The 20,690-nt window shown below is 39.1% G+C and overlaps 1 protein-coding gene across 2 annotated transcripts in view; it reads right to left on the reverse strand.

Moving 5' to 3' along the window:
- anos1b (anosmin 1b) overlaps positions 1-20,690 on the reverse strand; it is a 34,664-nt gene that overhangs the window by 12,718 nt on the left and 1,256 nt on the right. For both annotated transcript variants that reach the window (XM_026323219.1, XM_026323220.1), the window contains exons 2-5: positions 11,755-11,802; positions 2,704-2,766; positions 1,812-2,019; positions 1,074-1,258 (exon numbers count right to left, since the gene is read on the reverse strand). In XM_026323219.1, coding sequence (XP_026179004.1) covers positions 1,074-1,258; positions 1,812-2,019; positions 2,704-2,766; positions 11,755-11,802 — 504 coding nt within the window. The remainder of the gene's footprint in view (positions 1-1,073; positions 1,259-1,811; positions 2,020-2,703; positions 2,767-11,754; positions 11,803-20,690) is intronic.

The raw sequence follows: 20,690 nt of genomic DNA on the forward strand, positions 1-20,690 counted from the left end.
TTTAAAGCATTTACAAAGCTGATGTACAAATATGATGTATAACATAGTACAGTTAAACAGCACCAGAAACTACAACCTTAAACAGTTTCAGAACAACCCTTACATTATCACCTCAGTGAAGGGAGAATTTACTGTAGCACTATATTAATTTTAGCTATGTGTAGCTAGTAAACTGGCATATAAACTATAGTCTCCACAAATCCATAATATATTTCAAAAACATGACAGAGCCCTGTGCACTTGTGGACATAAGTTTCACAGATTAATCTGTTGGAAAGTGAGATGAACAGAGTTGGACTGGAATTTGATCTGATAGTGGTGTGGTGGTGGTGAAATTAAACGATTAAATTATGGATCAAACTACTAGAGATTCACGTTTTGTCTCCTTGACAGTGTAAATGTAATCACTGCTTAAAACCTACTCATCTCTCCCCAAACACACACACACACGCACACACACACAAAGATATGAGCTGCCATCTATTTAAGTCCATAATGAGCATTCAGTCATTCAGAGTCAGCCGGTGGAACGACTGTGGCTGCCTGTGGTTCCTTTTTAAGCTCTGCTTATTTACCTAACCTCATTCAGGCACACAGACACAGATGTACAGTGCACGCGTGCACACACACACACACATATATGGTTTATCCTGGCAAAATGGAAGACTGGCTGGGGTGGAGAGGTTTAGACAGCAAGGCAGCAGACTGATGAGGTGGAAACAGAGTCTAACATCCATCTCCATAGCTGAGAAGTTTCATCATTCGAGGCAAATTGAGAGTTATGAGGTAAAGATATGGTACAAACTTTGTGGTGTTGCTCCAGTGTTAAAGGCACAGGGAACCATTTTTATAACATCAGTGACTTACTGTAGAACTTGTTCGTTAGACAGAATCAACTATGTGCAACAACAATCACGAAATGAATGAACAAAAACATTTCTTTAATACACACTATACTGAAAAAACTCACACTTTTTAAGTACTTTATTTCTAAAACTTTATGACACCAGTATCTCAAACCTCTTCACACTCAAAGTTCTGGAGCGAAAGATGTCAGGCCGCAGGTTAGTTACCATGGCAACAGTAGTCCATGGAGAGGCATCGTCCTCACTGGGATGGATGCCTATGTTCCAGCGGGACTGGAGCATGTAAACGACTGGCTCCACGCTGACATTGAACTTTGACACCCATATCACCTTGACATGACCCTCTGAGTCCTCGACAAAGCCCATCTCCTTGCGAGGCTTTAGAGGCACACCTGCAAGGGTAAAAGAGAAAAGTGTTGTTATTTAAGAAATATTTTCTTATAATTATGGGATGAACATAATGATACTAAGAATAGGTGGTACAGAGGTAACTGACAGGGGCACAATGGCTTCAGTGTGTACTAATGGGTAAAAACATTGTTTTTTTTTTTTCATGTAAAATTAGCTCTGCAGCACAATAAGGGGTCTGAAAACTTTCTGAAGACACTGTAGTTGCACTTGCTAAAGATCCTGCACCACCCCCACAGTTGCCTCACTCGCAGGCCTCTAGTCAGCGATTGTCACCAAATTGTTTGAATAAATGATATTGGTGTACTCCCCACCTCCCCAACAGGTGCAACTAATAGGAGATGTCAATCAACAGTCTGTACATTTATGCAGAGGCCTGACAGGTAGCCTAATCAGCCCAAGGAACTGAAATCACCTGTGTGAATGTACCATGGATGGGTAAGTATTGGCTGTTATGTGCAAAATTACTTGTTTGTGTTTTAAAATATACATATGTCAAAAACAAGCTCCCACCTGCTCTAAGGAACTTGCCTTTACCTTTGTATAGGTTGGCTGGGACTTGGCATGTCTGTCCACAACCATTGGAGCAGCACTTTCTGTTGGGTGGACAATGTTCATCTGATGAGCAGCTCTCCACACAGGCTGCAGCAAATCCGATGGCTCGCTGAGGTGGCGGGCAGTCACCTTGATGAGACGACCTGAGTGAGTCCAAAAACTCCCTGCTCGTCACACACTCTGTTTGCTTCTGAGAGAAAGAACAGGGGAATTATTATTCTTATTATTACTACAGTTGGCACACAATGGAAATAACATGTAATACACATAAACACTCACACTCATGAGGACAGAAAAACACTCAGCAGAGGTGAAAGTGTTTCCTGGTAAACTCCTACTGGCTCTTTGAAGGAAGCCCTTGAGGTTTTACTCTGAAAAGCACTGCATGTGTGCATGACCATGTGTATGTGCGTGTTTTTCTGTCTGTGTGCATGACTGCAGATCAGCAAAATGTAAATGCAAGCTTTAGCTTACAGCTCTGTGTTCCTAATCAACCAGTCAGCAGCATGCTTCAGCTATTGTGATGAAAATCTAATCTGAAACTAATCTGAAAACCACAGCAATGGGCTCTACATATATTTCACGGCCGACTACACGCACACAATACATACAACGTATACATTCAAAACATGTTATTCATAATACACACCCATAAGGTTATATAAACATATGCAGGAAGGCTCTTTCATGGCACACAGTCTAAAAATGGAGCCTAATGGTGCCAACAAAAGCAAGTTTCTAGTGCAGGAGTGACCCTGCCACAAAGGTTTTTGGGACTTAAACATTCACAAACACATAAACACAGATACACACACACAAACACACAAACACACACACACACACAGGTACACACACAGTGTGCTGTCTATCTTACCTCACAAGACTTTGGAGAAAGCACCTTCCTGGTTTCCCACAGTGCTTTGCATGGCTGAAGGCACTAAACAGAATAATAATAATAACAAATTTTAAAAAAACAGGAGCAAAAGATGACATTTTAGGAACAGCAAAGTAAGAGATTTTCAATTTACATGAAACTGTCATCATGTTTCATTAAACATGATAAATGGTTAAAAAACAAAATTTGTAGAGCATTACCTTCTTTTGACATTTTAAACATACTTATTTGTTTTATGGTGGAGTGTTACATAGACGAAGCTATAGATGCCACTCTCTAGTCTGTCCATATCTGTCTCATAGCTCATAGCATAATCAATACTAGAAACAGCTGGAAATAGCTAGCTTGGCTCCATCTGAAAGTAACAATATACACCTACCAGGACCTCTGAAATTCACTAATAAACACTTTATATGTTTGTTTCATTTTATCATAAAAACAGTTTGCAGTTGCAATCCAACAGGCGTGCACTCATTGGACTAAAAGGAATAATTATTTCCATTATTATTATTATTATGATTTGCTTCTACACTACTTTCATAAATTAAGAAAAAAGTGAAAAATGCTTGTTATGTTTTGTTTTGTCTGATTTAACAGGAGACGCTGGAACCAGTAAATATTTGGCATTTTTGCTTAAACGAAAATGACTGAAATGATTATTTGATTATTAACCGTTGCTGAAGAAAGTCTTTGTCACTCAAGATTCAAAGAAATATATTAATCCCAGTGGGAAACCACTTTGCCTTGTTACAGCTGCTCTCTGCTCAAAAAGAAAGGAAAAGAGGAAAGAACCACCTCAGCCCAGATACAACGCAAACAAGCAAAACTTCAGAAGACAAAAAAAAAAAATCTAAAAATGATGACAAATCAATTACAAACTAATCACTGCAGTTATACTAAGCTGTCTGTCTGTCACATAACCCCTAACCATTTTTTAAAATTCATTTCAGATGGTGTCAGGGTAGGCTGTTTGCCATGTCTTTGTGATAAACTACACTAACCTGCTACTGACTTTTACCTTGTATTTAACACACACATATGGAAGTGGGATCACTGTTCAAATCTAAGTCTGGGGCATGACGCAAAAATAAACGTACTTCCCAAAAGTTGTAACTCCTTTAAAAACCTGCGGTTTAAAGAAATATAAGGAAGATAAAGTGTAAGAGCAAGGATTAATGACAAAGTGTCAGAAGGTTTTAGCTTTGAGACTGCTCTCTGTGCTCCAGCAAGTAGACAGCACAAAAGAACAAAACACACACACACACACTAAAGTACACACTCATCTGGTTTGCCACCTCAGTGAACTGGTGAATGATGGCTCTTAGCAAATTAAAACCAGACAACATATAAAAACTGTGGTTTCACCCCCCAACCTCCCTGCCTTTTCCTTTCTCTGTGTGTCCCCCCCCCCATTTCCCTGGCTTCAATCATTCCTCCCATTTATTCCATCTCACAGATTCCAGGAGAACAAACAGAATTGACAAAAAGCCATAAAAAAAACTTTGACTTTGCACAAATAACGGGCTCTGCTAACGGGCTCATTTGAAGATTAATGACTATGTTTTTAAATGACAAATACGTGGATTTTTACTTGTAGTAAACTTTCACTTCATGTATAAAATTGTTACTTGGATTCATGTAGCATCAACAAATATAGACCATAAAATGGAGCCTGGGTAAGAAGCATCGTAGCTGTTTAATATTGTACCGTTAGTTCACTTCATTTATGTCATGGAAGAAAAAGTCAGAGGTAGCTCAAACTGATATTCCACTCAAAATATATCTTCTGAGACAGATGAAGTCTGTAGTTGACTCAGAGGGTACACAGTCACCACATAATGGCAATATAAATATCCAAACATCCAAAAAAACGACTCCTCCGCCATCAGTATGTTGACTATTTACCAAACACTAACAGTTCAGTCCTCAGGCACAGCTCAAGAACATGTGCATTGGGTTGCACACGAGTACGAGTTAAGTAAATATTTGTATTCTGCAAATGTTTCCTGTGATGTCTTATGTTATAAATATTCTGATTAAAACTGCAAGGATTAGTCAACTAGTCACTTAGTTATCAACAAGAAATGAATCAGCAACTTTTGTGTAAATGTGAAGACATTATGCTTTTCCTTAATATGTGTAACAGTTAACTGAATCACTTGGGGTTTCACACTCTTCAGAGTTGATCTTGTGAACTTGCTAAGATTTGACTTATGTGGATCTTTCATATGATACAACAGGTGCAAATATTTTGACCTCTATTGAAATGCTGCTGCTGCAGTTTGTAGTTTGTTTCTCTTCTATCCAATACATTAAAACGAGCCTCTGCCCTTCATCAAGCAAAGCAAACTACAAATTGTTACAGTTACTGCTGAAGACTATGTTTTTTTGTTGTTTTTTTTACAAAGGTACTATTTGGAGAGATGTAGGTTCATAGATAGTTCATCTTTTTCCAGTGCCTTTAAGTTAATGCATTCCTCAAGACGCTGGGGTATGAGAAGACACAGACACAATACCATACACACATACATTGTAACCAGATCCTGAAGTGTGATATGTTTCTTCAAGAACCTCTCATGGGTCTCTTCACTCAGCCACGTGCTGTTCAGAGCTGAAGGTTGTCAAAATTTCCCCAAAACACCTCTCTCTCTCACACACACACACACACCAACACAATGCCTATTTCTAAATGCTCCCCAGGCTCAGTCCGTCTTGCATCCAATCCCAGCCCACTCATGCTCCCCCCTCTCCTCCTTTGCTGCCACTGTTATCAGTTACAGATATGTGTCATTTTTCATTCCAATTCTCTTGTCCTCTTCTTCCCTGCCCTTCCATTTTTTTCTGTTCTTTTTGTCTTGTCTTCAAATTATAACTTTGGCTCATCTTCAGCCTCTGCTTTCATCTCTGTGTTGCCGTTCTTCACCTCCTTCATTGCTTTATCTCAGTGTGTCTCCTTCTTCTTCCTCTGCTCTGGATGACATATTCTCTTCTCCTCCAAAACTGAAACTTTCATATAAGATAAGATAAACTTTATTTATCTCCAAAGGGAAATTCAGGTCGTCTTCTAGTTAACTAGTAAGTCAGTAGTGGGAGCAGTCAGTAGTGGCGTTGCAGAGACTGATGTATCTAAGAGTTATGTGTGAGTGAGAAAGCGACTGGACACAGCACGAGTCAGAGATGTTACTGTTTAACACACTGTAACAGCACAGGTGAGATTAATGACTTGTCTTTGTGTCTGCACTATATGTGTCCACAGTTTGCATAGGAGCTCCTCAGATATCTGTGTAATAATTAATCACACACCTAGTCTCCCAGGCCACCGCTGGCCTCTCCTGCTGTTTTATGGCCTCACCTGCCATGACGGACAGATGACAGCCACACTCAGCGAGAGTGAGGAGAGGAAATAGGAGAGGGAGGGGTAGAGAGATGTGGTGTCTGAGTGGATGGAGGCGGGGGGGGGAATGAGTGTCAGTTGAAAAGAAGATAGGGGATGAAAGACAAAGAAGTCCAGAGAAGAGAGAGAGAGAAAGAAAGACAGCCACAGACCAGATGTGCTCACTCTCCCTACACAAGAACTAGTTCAGTCAGTGCCGTGCGAAATACGTTCTGCTTGTCATCACTTATTCAGTGTATTTTATATTTTCCACACACCGTATGAGTAGCATTTAAGGCCAGGTAAAAATTTTTAATTTTCCTTTACACATATAGCAAGTACATACACAAATTCTGCCACCAGCACTAATGCTCTTTCTTCAAAAGCACAAATGACATTTTTCAATTGTTCTTAAAGATGTGCTGAGGTCCGATTACTTGGTCAATGTGAATTAAGTGTGATGCCTTGGTATTACAGTATATGAAAGTATATGCCTCAACTAGCATCAGTATTAACAGCTGGAGTCAGCTCAAATTTGAGATCACATTTCAGATCCACCTTTTACTTCTGATTGCAACAAAGAATGTTACGTCTTTAAGGAAATCCTTATTTTCAGTGGCACAAACACTGCCACTAACTGTATGTATAGTAAAAAAAACAGTATAGGATTGAAATTGTTTGATTTTATTATTAATACACTGAGACTATACTGTGTGCAACTGCACTTATACAGTATATACACAGTATTTCAGAAGGATATTCTGAATACACACATGTATATACAGTATACACACTCACACAGAAACACACACTTTGTGGTATTGAGTGAAATGTAGCGGAACAAATTCCAAAAATCCCTTTGAAAAGCATGTAAGGGTTTTGCCAGACCTTTGGAAAAACAACCAGCGCTAACTTAAATCGGCAGCTTGTGGAAGGCGAGGAAAGACTGGAGGAAAGACAATGGATAAAAAGAAAGAAAGATGGATAGGAGGGTCAAAAAGACAAATGCTTCAAGAAAGTTCAGTAGTTATTGTCTACACCTTTCAAACCACAAATGCCCTCAGACTGGATCTGTGTATCCCCTTAGCACTTTTTCTATGCTTAACCTCTGCCTAAAATAAAGACTACAGCCATTAAGGGATATGACGATCTTCTCGGACAATATTCTGACTGGATTGCCATTATACAGTAGCCATGTACTGGACAAGTTAGAACAGCAGAATGATTGGAGATGACTGTGGGAAAAGTAACTGGAATTACACTGATGCCAGTAGAAGATATGCAAGCTTTCACAGGCTACTGCGCTCTTGTTTGCAGCTGTTGTACTGGGTTGTGCAAATTAAGCAATAACAAGTGAGATAATTTAAAATCTAGAAAGGAGAGTGAGAAGAGGGCACATGAAGATGACTGTCTCACTCTTTCCAAACAAATTCCTCTTGTAACACTTCCTCCTGCATTTTTATCACAATACTGTGGCCATTAAACTTGCAATTCTGTGAGAAACAGTAATGGTGAGAGTCACCACCTGAAGGTGTACTCCTAATTCTAATCCCAGTGGGGGAATGGGATGACAATGGCAGCTCCAGTTAAGGGAGTTATGAAACTCAGTGCCTGGGGATCTGGATCGTAAATGAGGGTATGACAGATGGATATGTTCAAACCTGGATTGGTGCACACTGCAGTTGCACTACACACTATCACAGGGATGAACTCTAGAGACAGACAACAGTTCTCACTTACATTCACACCTATGTGCAATTTAGCATTGCAGTTTTCAGACAGAAAGAAGAAACCCCAGAGGGAAACCCAGAGGGACAGGGACACTACAAAAAGTGAAGCAGATCATATCAGTTTAGGTGAAGCTTACTCAAGGTAAAAACAGTGCTTAGGTAGCCTCTGAGAATTACTACTTGCAATACAGTTCTGACCTCAAACAAGCAAAAGCTATGAAAACAGTCTAGTAATCTAACTGTAGAGTGAACTTAAGAGCAAGTCATGAGGAATGACTGAAAATACTGTATGACAATAAGGGGAGGCAAAACAGTAACCTCATAGCTCTGCTCCTGTATTCACCATCAGACCTGTTTGTTAATGGACATCCTGCTGCCACACACACCTGGTACACATTACTTTGTCTACACTGCCTGTGTGTTTGTGTGATCTGTGAGTTTGTGTGAGAGAAAAGAGATAAAAGCAGGAGGAGATGGGCAGATGGAGGAACTGAGTGAGGGCTGTAGTTTAGTTTTATTTGAACTCCCATGTGTGTTTCCATGAGAGAAAGTCCACTGACAATGTGACACAAACCATATGTGTTGCCTGGTGAGACTGTGGGCCCCGATGTAACAAAAGAACAGATAAAGCACTAGAGTCAACAACATGCCTCTTACCTTCAGCAGTATTTCTCTTACCCTATTCTGTTTGTATTGAAAAGGCAGCCCATTCACTCAAAGAGTGATTTACAAAAAATAAAAACATTTATTTTAATACTGTGAACTGTAGTTCCCAATGTCTTACAAGAAGACACAGAGTACATGGGTTGTCCTCAACTGAAAAAATACATTTGCTGCTTTGAATTCATTCTTTTTTTCTTTTGAGAGATTTGAACAAATGCATCTGAGGTTGTAAAAACAAAACTAATACCCTGTATTTTTTATATTTTTTCCAACCAACCGTCGACGACCAGTGGACTCCCCTCTACCTTCTCACTGACTCTGATTGTTTAGTTACCCACAACTGTGTATCAAATCTAAAAAAAAATGACATCAAGAGGTAAGATTTAGAAATTTTCTTATTTATTCTTTAAATAGTCTTTGAATTTACATCAGAATTTCAAATGTATTTTGTACAACATTGGATTCTGTTTACATTTCTGTAATTAAGATACCAAGAAGTATTATTTTGATATAGTACGAAAGTTCTAGTTTATCAACATATCTAAAAAGAAAAGAGTCTAGAGCTATGCCAACATCTCTGTCAGGCTATATTTAGGCAGAGCAGTATTTTAAGCTAAATGCTATGGAGTGTGCCAGTATGCTTGCAATGACAATGTTTAAGTGCTGCCATTAAGATGAAATAATGTTTACATGTTAGCATTGTAGTTCTATGTGTTAACACACTAACACAAAGCACAGTTGAGGCCTATGGGAATGGCATTAGCTTTGCAGGTATTTGGTCATAACTCTTTGGCCTAAAGGAACAAAGTCAGGAGATCACAAAAGTTATAATAATTCACTCTGTGCACACATAAGTATGTGTGCACAATTTCATGGCAATCCATCCAAAAGGCATTAAGTTATTTTATACAAACCCACAGATGTCAATCTCTCTAGAGGAAAAGTCAGGGAATCACCAAAGTCAATAGGATTCGTCCTGGGAGAACCATAAATATTTGTACAAAGTTTCATGACAATCTGTCCAATAGTGGATCAGATATTTCAGTCTGGATCAAAGTAGTGGACTAACTGAGGCACTACCAGCTCTAATGTGTCTGTAAAAGCCTGTCTCTCTGAACTTCACTACAACCTGTGTAAGGGATCTGTGGTTTGAATTCTTATATCACAACAGAACAAAAGCCTGTGCCTTTTAGTTAGCCTACAAAATAATAATAGTGTGGACTGTGCAGACTGTATAATGCTCCCAAGATGTATAATCAATAGAAGCAGTGAGCTCTAAACATCTGCCACATATTCTGTTAACAAATATACACACTTTGGGAGTATTAAGCAGTGCTAGATGTCCTCTGCAGTATAATTCATTATTTTGATGAATCTCTGTAATTATGGCTGAAGACTGGGATATGTGCTTTTCTGTACTAATTTATTTTTGTTGGCCTCATGTGGTGACTTTTACAAATTGGTCTGTATTCACTTTCAACAGAGTGTAAAATGGTAAGAATTAATAATTCACTATTCAAACAAGCAAGGAGAGCCCTGTGGATGTCTATGCACTATCAGGCTGCCTGAGAAGAAAACTGTGGTTTACGCAGCATAAGCCATCATTGGGCAGTTTCTGAGACTGTTGTTGGACCTCGATTATAGCATAATGCCACACTGGTATTCACATATATACAACAGCAAGACACAAAGCCAGAGTAGTAAAGTTTAGACATGGTATTAATCGAGAAAATATTTTCCATTCTCATAGTCTCTGTGTCTTTGTTGAACTCTATCAGGAATAGAAACAATGAAAGAGAGAATGAAGAAAGACAAAAAAGGAAAGGACATAAGTTTGGATAAGGGGTCAAAGCAGCTATGTGTGTTTGTGTTTTCTGTTTGAGATGGTGGTGGGGGTTTAGCTATGGTTGAAAGTTGATGTCTGATGTTTCATAAAGTGTGGTATCCCCTGCAATGGTCTTTTGGTGGCAGATTTGGTGGAAGCATGCTCCTAGCTGTTGTTGACATTAACCCCTGCTAACCCCATTACACACACATAAACACACACAGACTAATGAAAGACACACTGCACACTAAAAACCTAACTCTGTTTCTATCTTTCCTGTAGCCAACTGTCATTTGAATTTGTAGCAAAGCTTGGAAATGTTGAAAACATTAAAATATGACTCAGGTATGCTCCCAACTGTGCTGATGTTTTTAAATATGTCTCAACCTGAACTGAGAGTTCAGAAAACACATCAATAAGAAACCAGACAGAAAATTTCAAAGAGTCATTAATACTGAGCAAGTTAGCTAGTAAGTAAAAGGTCACAGTGGACAGATATTTTTCAAACTTTTTTTTTGCAATTAAGCCTATAACAGCATTTATGATTGTGCACATTCTGCTTATTTTTACTTATAGAACATGATCATTTTAATTTAATTTTAAATATTGCAACTGATCCTCAGACTAAAACACTCACAGTAATGTCCCGAAAGTGTAACAAGCTGGAACTGCTGCAGAGTGGACAGACTGGCAGCTAAATATAATCAGCATGGAAACTCCTCTTGAATCAAACAATGAATTAGCACACACACAGTGAAGTGCCCTGGCAGGCAGTGTTAAGTGAATAAACAGGGACTAATTTTTGCTCCATGAATGATGGATAATGGGGACATGAGAACATTATTTTAAGTGAAAACACAACCTTTAGCAGGACCTGTGCAGTGGGTTTAAAGATTCCACAGAAAGAGAAAGTAGAAAAAGATTCTCAATCTGTGTCTGTGTCTCTCCAAGGTGGAGGCAAGAAAAAAGACTAAAGAACATTATGATTCGCAGTTGTTACATTAAATTCATTATTTTTCAGGATCATCATCATTTATTATCACAACTCCAATAAATCCTTTTACTACAAGTGTTCAGATGTTTGTTCATAGTCAGATTTTTTCTGCAATGCAAACAGATGTTTTACAGGAAAGCCAATCATGATGCATCCTGGTGGATACTTTATAACATGACTGCTGTATTTCAGCTTTTAACCTCAAGGTCATCATGACCAAAAATCAAAACAGCTGTGATAACGTATAAAATCCTGACTGTGAGTATTACAAACCACTATGTTGTATTTTTGCTGCACAATGCTGACTGTAGTGCTATTATGGGTAAAAATTGGGGTTAGGCACAGTGTGAAAGTAGAATGTTCCCTGAAGTAGTCTTCAGGGGATGAATGTGAATCAGTGCAATATCCTTAGAGTAGACTAGCACCAGTTTGTGTGTGTATTTACCTGAGCACAGCGTCTGTGGTTTTCACACCAAGCCAGAACTTGGTCAGTCTGGAAGAGACAAAGAGGATGAGGATTAAAACAAACACAGACAGATAAATAAATCTTTCACAGACAAATCCGGTGGTTGAACCCCTCAGCCTGATTTCAAGGTAACTTACCCAAAGACAGAAAGCAAATAATTGCAAATAAATGTCACTGACCAAATTATATAGCAAACCCGGCATGCAGACAGAAACACACTCAACCTTTCTCTTATTTTCATAATTATCCTCCGGGTAAAAAATGACTTGCCACTGTGTTTGTGGTTGCTGAACCAGACAGAGACCACGTCACTTGGAGAGATGTATGTTTATATGTGTATCTCTGTATGTGCGAGTGTGTTCACAGTTTCTGTTAAATGAGTCAAGACCACCAGTAAACATGACTGTATAACAGTAACCACTGCAACAGAGGGAAACGTCATCACGTGGCCACAGGGCCAGAAATACTGATGAATTAAACCAACACCAGGCCCTAAAGTCTCTTTAGATTTGCAAACTCCTTAAAACACATTCATACTCACTCACTTGATACCGACATACTAACAGACCTTACAACATATAACACATGTGCAGTGTGCTGAAAGTAGCATTGTCGTATTACTACATCAATGTAAATTCTGATACCTTCTTATTATTATCACAAACAAATGTCACCTTAACTGGCAACTTCTGTATTGAAGCCATATCTATTTTTAATCCTGAAATCCTGAATATTTTTTTTATTCTAATTTTTTTTTATTACTAAATTACTTGTTTTGCATACAAAATGTTAAAATAATGAAATATGTCTGTCTTTCCAGAGCTAAAACAACACAAAGCAAAACAAATAAACATTTTGGAAGGTGGAACCAGATATTGTATATGCATTTCTCCCTGATGAACTGTTGACAATGCATTTTTCCAAATCAATAAACTGATTAAACAACAGTTTTATATTTGTTATGCTGTTATATATTTACAACAGCGTTTCACACCTACCTTTGAGAAGGCCATTTTAATATTTATTTTCTTAGATTAACTCCTTTTGTGAGATTCTGAATCAGTCTAATGGTTTAGGACACAGGCTCTAAAATGCTGTGTCATCATCTGCACAATCATGATGCCATCATCCAACATCAAAACAGCTATTAAAATACTGCTGGGTGTACATGTCTGTTTGTGTGCTCTTAAGGGAGTATATGAGCCTCTAGGGTATGTGTACTTATTTATGTGTGAGTGTGCACATGTGATAAGCCCACTTAACAACTTCTAAACCCTCTCCTGAGTGAGCTGTATTTAAACTGAACCAGGTTCATCTCTTGCCACAGACACACACACACACACACACACACACACACACACACACACACACACACACACACACACACACACACACACACACACACACACACACACACACACACACACACACACACACACACACACACACACACACACACTTCAGGGCTTCTCCTCTTTTAAGTAGCCTCTGTGCTCCTGGTAAGATGGAGGTTAAGGGATAACAGTGCTGGGGTTATAGGTTAGAGATTTGGGGATAGTCATTCAGGAGATGGTAAATTGACTCTTTCACTCGTAACATTCAAAACAGATGCAAAATGATGTTTCTGGTGGAATAGCTGCAGCTATATTGGACTTTGATTTATAAGAGTGGGGATGTACATAAAGCATTTACTGTCACTAGAAAAGCAATGCCTTAAAAAGTGAGCAAGCATTTAAAGTTATTACATAATTTTTAAAAAGTGCTGGTCGGACAGTACAGTTAAAAGCTCCACTCTAACTGTAGAACTGGGAGGGCTACTTCTACATCCCAAAACCGACAAACCATCAGTCATCAGTCATGCCTGCTTTCTGCACAAATTAGCCATTGAGAATACAGTATGTGTGAAAATGGTCAGCACTCCAAGTTCCCCACAAATTCTATTTGTCTCATTCCTCTCATATTCTCGCCCCATACATGTCCACTGCTACAGCTGCTTACTATTGCCTCAGCTGTCAAGCAGCAATAAAGAGTTTGGTTAGTTTTCAGAGGAGTGACCAAATCAGAGAAATGGTTGTTGGACATAATCTTGGTAGAAATATAAGGGCGTTTCTTGTCTATGTTAGTATGCCTTTAAGACTGCATGAGCATTAATTGGTTGGATACCCATGGTTAAACAGTAATCTCTGCTAGTGCAAAGGAAATAGTACTGAGGCTATAGCTAAACCAGGTTAAATCCCTAATGAATAGACAAGTAACAAGTCTGTTGGGAAGGGTGGATGAAGAGAAGAGCTAAGAGGAGAAACCGAGAGGAATGGGTGTCATGGCATCACAGGAGAGGGAGAGAAACATCTTCCTCTTCCTCCCACCTTTTCCTCCTGTTTGCTACCCAGGTGATACTGATTGTATGATAAATAACCCAGCTGCCATGGACTCAGGTCTTACAGTAGACACACAAATAGAGCAGTGTTCTCTTTATTTAGGGATATCGCTAAGGGGCAATCACACTCTGCTTCCACTGATTCTCTTTGACAACTCATCTGAATAATATTTACTAATCTGTGGTCCAAAACAGGTTTCACCATGCAGGTTGACTTCCATATTCTCTATCTGCTAAGTACTTTATTCAAAGAGAAATTTTTTGCAGGTATTCTATCACATTCATATATTTCATGTGAGATAGAAAAAGGGGTTTACTGTTACGTGATTCTCTGTATATTGTAAAATCATCATACAATAAAGGAATATTGTGGAGTTTTTTTGTAAACAAAGTTTTTGATTATATTGACTGCTGCTCACCAAAAACAATTATGTGTATCATTAAGCTCTAACCTGTGTTGAATGCATTTTTCCATTGCGTGTGTGTGTGTATGTGCGCTCGTGCAAGAGATAGACAGAATGGTAACCTACTTGTCAATACATTGCCAAATAGTGCTACTAGTTCAAACATTTTACAGTATAACTTTAATTTGCATTAGTTCTACATAACGTGATGCAAAATCCACCCTCAGATCTTTCAGTATCAGTGAATTCCTGGAGATATTTTGAAAAGGTGGTTACATAATTTACTGGTTTTTTACTTCGGCTTCTGTTACAAGGTCCACACATTTCCCAGAATGTCTTTTCAAAGTTGCCAGATGAATGTACCTGAGCTTTATGGTATTAGATTGAAGTTTAGTTACATTTGTGCTTTAATAGTATCTTTTGTTGTTTTAAAGGACACATTATAGGTAAGTGATACTATTGTCTGAATTCATTACACTGTGCTAGTTGAGTGATAGGACACCAAATGGGTCAGAATCGCAATCATATCCACATTATCCATAATCTAGTCTGCATTGCAGTCCAAATGATTTCTCGAACTCCCCAAAGCATCATCATGTTTCCACTGTCCAGTATCTAGGCTATCCAGGCAAAATATTGTGATTTTTGATTTTGGCAATATTGCTCTGCTATGTCCTGATGCTCAATCAGGGTGGCCTGGACATTTGGTCTGCATGCAAAGGATGGTTTAATCAGCCAGCCACCCTTCTGCCTCTCTTGTAGGATAAAAAACAGACACAGAGGAGCTGGAAGAGGATCTGTGCAGAAGCACAGTGTTGTATTCCCTCTGTGCTCTCCCACTGCTACTCATCCAGATCAGCTTCCTTGAGTCACACTATCTGTCATAGCACTGTCCAACTGTCTCTTTGTCTTTTCACAATGCTGCCAAATCTTGTTAGAATGACAAGAGAGGACTGTAGATGCTCCAGTCAAAGAACTAAGAACAGTATGGAGGCAAGTTAAACATCTCCAGATTTTCATAGAGGTGACAGCTGCTTTCCCCCCTGCTGACCTCACATCTTCATCCTCACTTAATCTTTTTCGCGCTCACTTTCTTTTCTGTCTTCATCACTATAACATGCCCCACTTTCTGTCATTCCTTTTCAGCCCCTTCTGCAATACACACATTGCATGGATGTACACACACACACACACACTCATCCCAAGTCAATTTCATGGGACATATTTGCTGTCAGAGCAAATCAAGTCGGTTTAGATGGGTCTGTGTGCCGTATGGCTATTTAACAGTGGTCGAAATGGAGTTTCTTAGGGTCCCAGTGTGTGAGAGTCTGTCTATGGCAAAACAGCTGCACATGTTGAAAACGTCAGGGAAAGAAGGGGAGGCCTGGAAGAAGGTGACTGGATGAAGAGAAAAGAAGTTGGATGTGGGAGACCAAGGGGAAATGGGAGAGGGGGAGAGAGGAAGTTGAAAAGAGCAGAGGGAGATGGACAAAAGAAGGTGAAAGATGAAAATAAATAGCAGTTAATAGGAGCAGCGAGGAGACTGGCAAGGAATGGTGGATAGTAGTTGTGAAACAGGACGCAATAAATTCTGGTGATTGCTGTTCGTTTGGCTGAAATTTTGTCTTGTGGGCAATTTTGTTAATGCAAACTTTAAATGGTGTATTTTCATTCAGAGAAGAAGAATGTTTTAACATTTAGAAATGCATTTATACAGTGGCTGAACACTGGCTGATGAGAAATTTGTATGTGATGCACTTAATTATAAAACTTTATCTAAACCCCATGCAAAAACATACAAATCATTCAGCTTGTGCATATTTAATGAGAAAAAATAGTGATGTTTCCAAGATCCCATGCACAAAAATATCAGGAGAATAAGTATAACCCAGCTTATGATGTATGACTTAAAATAAATGTAAAAAAATACCATTTCATTTTTAACGATGGATTTCTTCATGGCTGGATTTCATATAAAAATGGAGGGTCTTAAAATTTTTTTTTAAGCTTGGGATCGAAGAGAGAAATTTGTCTCAGCCTGAGTGAGACATGAGAGACTCGTCAGAAACAGAAGTGACCCATGAAGTAAGAAATACTTGCACTAAAGGACTTCCACATGCCGAGTCCACAGTGGTTACTGTTAAAGAAAAAAACTGATATATTACTGGATACAACAGCAGGAAAGACAAAGTGACACAAACACACACATATCGTATAGGTACAAAGACACACACACACACAGAAACGTGCATGGTCAACATGCACGCACACAGCTGCACACACCCTTCAGTGTTTGAAAGAGAGAGAGAGAGAGATATAAATCACACTTCTGCCAGATGCAGCGATAAAAAGTGAGTGTGTGAGAGAGAGCGACTAGAACAGTGTGTGCGTGTGTGTGTGTGTTATGTGTGTGTGCTGTGGTCAGTGTTTGTGGCGAGGCGCAGTAGAAAGTCTATTTAATACGACACATTAACTCTACTAATCACACCCATATGATTAAAAGCAAGCATAGCTATAGTGTGTATGTGTTGTGTGTGTATGACTGCATCATGACTAACTTCCACTCAACAGATTTTAAAGTTCTTCCGAAAATGCCCATGTGAAGGTCTAAACATTCCCGACAAAAGTCCCTAATTAGTCGACATGTGCGTGTATGTGTGTTTCCATGCACATGTGTGTTTGTGGTACCCATATCCTGTAAACAACAAACGTCACAACAACATGGTCCTGGTTTTTACATGGTCCTGAACCTTGCCTCATATGACTTTTACATCAGCATCTGTCTTAGCTGCAATGTCAGTATCAGTAAATGCCTAAAATATTCAGCCAATTAAAACCAGCAGAGGTTACTCGTCCCAACCATGAAACAGAACAGAAGACAACTGCAATTTAGTTAGTTAGTTTATTACAAATTGAACAAATAAGATATAATCTGTTAATTAGTGAACTTTTGAGTTGCTGTTTGCAGATTGTTTCACCTTTGGACAGAATGAGGCCCAGCCATTTACCTCTGTTTTCAGTATTCATGCAAATCTATTCTTCAGGTTGTAGTTTTATACTTACAGACATGAGAGCGACAATAATCTCTTCATCTAAGTCTTGGCAAGAAAACAAATACTGCAAGCATATATCCCAAAATGTCAAACTTCTTTAAGTTCAATTATGATTCAGCAGATGAAGAATGGCTATAATTGTTCAGGTCTCAGAAAGAATCATCTGTTACAGTTCTGTCGTGAAAGAGACTTGTCTGACTCTTTCTGCAGCTGAGAGTTCAAAGCCATGCTGCTTTGCCATTTCAGTTGTGATTTATGGCCTTGTAATATTTGAGAGTCAGTCCAAGTCCATCACAACTTTTTCACCATCTATCCTGGGTTCTACCGATCAAATGACAAGGCAGTCACAAAGCTCCAAGAAGAGGTAGAGGCTTTATCTCTGAGGTAAGCAAAGCAAACCTTTGTCTCCTGCTATCACCCACCCCTCTCTGCTTACCTGTCTGCCTGCATATCAGTCTACTTTTTAGCTTGTGTATCAGTTTGTCAGGTTGTCTGTCCTCATTCAAGTCTGTCACACCTGTCTGTGTGTCCGCCTGCCTGCTGACCCTTCTTTTCATTTCCCTACCCGTCTTTGTGCTTGACCACGACTGCCTACCTGTCTTTATTTCGCTGTCTGTCTCCGTGCAACCTGACCTGACTGTTGTCTCTGGTCTTTTTCAGAGCGTGACTGTTTGGCTGACCGACCTCTGAGCTGATTAAAATTACCTACCGCAGAGCAGCTGGAACACACACATGCATGCATGCACACACACGTAAACATGAATGCACAGGCAGCTCATTCAGCCTTGCATTGGCCCTCAGCCCTGGCTCAAGCCACTAACCATCCGCTCATCAGCACCACAACCTGTGAGTATTTAAGAGACACAGTCTAATCTGATTTTCTACTTATGTGCAAAAAGATGCAGAAATGGAGGCTGGAGGTTTTTCCTTATTTTTAGAAGTTTACACCAAGTAGGAATTTAGGAATATGACAACATACCAACATATATATGCTCATGTGCATGCACACACACACACACACACACACACACACAACGGCTATAATTACACTATTACACCATAGAAGGGAAAGTAGTGGAAAACCCAGACACGCAGCAGAAACAGAGGTGTAAATAGAAAACTGGTGACTCACATTCTAGTGGCTACACACTAGCCACACACACACACAAAGGGACAGAGCCAAAAACACAGGGTTCACCCACATGAAGCCAGAGGAAGCAATGTGTGTGTTTGTGTCTGAGTGTGGTAACAGTGGAGGATGAGTAAAGTTCTTGCCATCACTGATATTATATTTACTGGGGCTGTTATCAGATGGGGCTTTTTGTTTCAAACGTCATGTTCTTTAAATGAATGAATGTTCTAACATGCAGTTTCTCCCGCCCATCAATCACTCTGTGTGCTTCCTACACTGTCCTATTATAGGTTCAGGGAGTGATGCTGTTCTCCAGGATGTGGCTGAAAGGAAACTTGTTTCCTTGTTTGCTCAAAGTTTAGAGGCTCTTTTTACTGTGGGGCAACACAAAGTTTTCTGTACCTACTTTATATCCTAAAATGAGTTTCTGAGTCACACATCCATGCCATCTTTTTCCTGTTTGTTACTGACCTTCCAATCAATAACTAAGTTGGTGCTGACTTCTTAATATTTCAGTTAGGGCTGCAACTAATAATTATTTTCATTATTTATTAGTCATCATTTATTTTTGTCTATAAAATTGTCTATGAATATCAGAAATCAAGTTAGTAAGAGAATCACGTTGCGGCTTTCTAAAGCCCACGGTGACATTGTCACATCTTGTTCTGTTCATAGGGGGACAATTTTCAGTGCAGTACACCTTATAAAATGGGTATAAAATTTTTTCTGTGTCCGGATACTAAGAGTTTTTTTTTCTAAAAGTTTATCTGTTTGCAGATAAAAGTTACAGTTAAGAGTCAGAAAATTCTCAATTGATATAGACACTGTAGGCTAATGTCAAAATATGCCAAAATATAAAATAAAGTATAACAAAACATAACAAATTAAAGAGTCATACCAGAACTAAATGCAAGTTTTTGTTCATTTCTAAAAATGAAGTCCAAGTAGAAAATAATGCCTGGCCTCTTTGCAACCTCCCAGTTAGTTGGATGTATTTCCATTGCTGCTGTTTGATGCCCAACATCTGACTACTGCACTTCACTTCATAAAGTTTAAAGCAAATGTTCCCTTTCTCACACCTCCATTCCAGAAACCCCACCACACACACCCATCACAGTGCTAGGGAGTCATCCAGGGGCCACCCTCATTACCGAAAGCACAGGTGGCAGGGGGTCTATTCTGGATGGACGAGGACCAGACCAAACCTTCATTTTATACAAGAACATACACAACACACCCCCCCCCCCCCCCCCCTTCCACACACACACACATTTATATACATACACACACTTTGTTCTACACACCTCAGAACCATTGGGGCTGAACTCTGCGGTTAATGACTTTCCCACCCACTACACAGCACACACATGTTGAAGCTGTTAACGATAAGTGGCTTTTCCAACTTGGTAACGTCCTAATGTCCCTGTTAATCTCGCATTCCTGACTACAAAGGCTACAGTGCATGGACCAGCAATTTCAGTAAGGTGAGCAATTTTGTCAACCACCTTTGCTTCTGTGGATATTGACAAAGCAACCTCACTCGGACCTACATCTAAACATTTGTCCAAAATGAACTGATGAAAACCACAAACAACACACTGTTTGAGTCTGGGTTATTTACTCTAATAATTTAGGCAATAGGAGCCCTACCACACTTTCGCAATCTGCATAGCATCTTCTAAGTGATCTAAATGTTACTGTAGAATTAAGTGGCTATTGTTGATGTAAAAAACATATTATTAAAAGGAAAAACGGTGAAGTAAATTAAAGTTTTGACTGAAAAATACACATTTAAAATGGCTACTACTATATTTCTTCAGCAAACAACACCATTCTTGACAAGTGACAAAACTATGAATGGTGAAGGTGAAAGTGCATGTGGTGCGATATTTTTGCCAATTAGAACAAAGAACTTAATAATGTCATATTAAACTTTGATCTCAATAATC

Source organism: Mastacembelus armatus, chromosome 4 (assembly GCF_900324485.2).
Source record: "Mastacembelus armatus chromosome 4, fMasArm1.2, whole genome shotgun sequence".
NCBI lineage: Eukaryota > Metazoa > Chordata > Actinopteri > Synbranchiformes > Mastacembelidae > Mastacembelus > Mastacembelus armatus.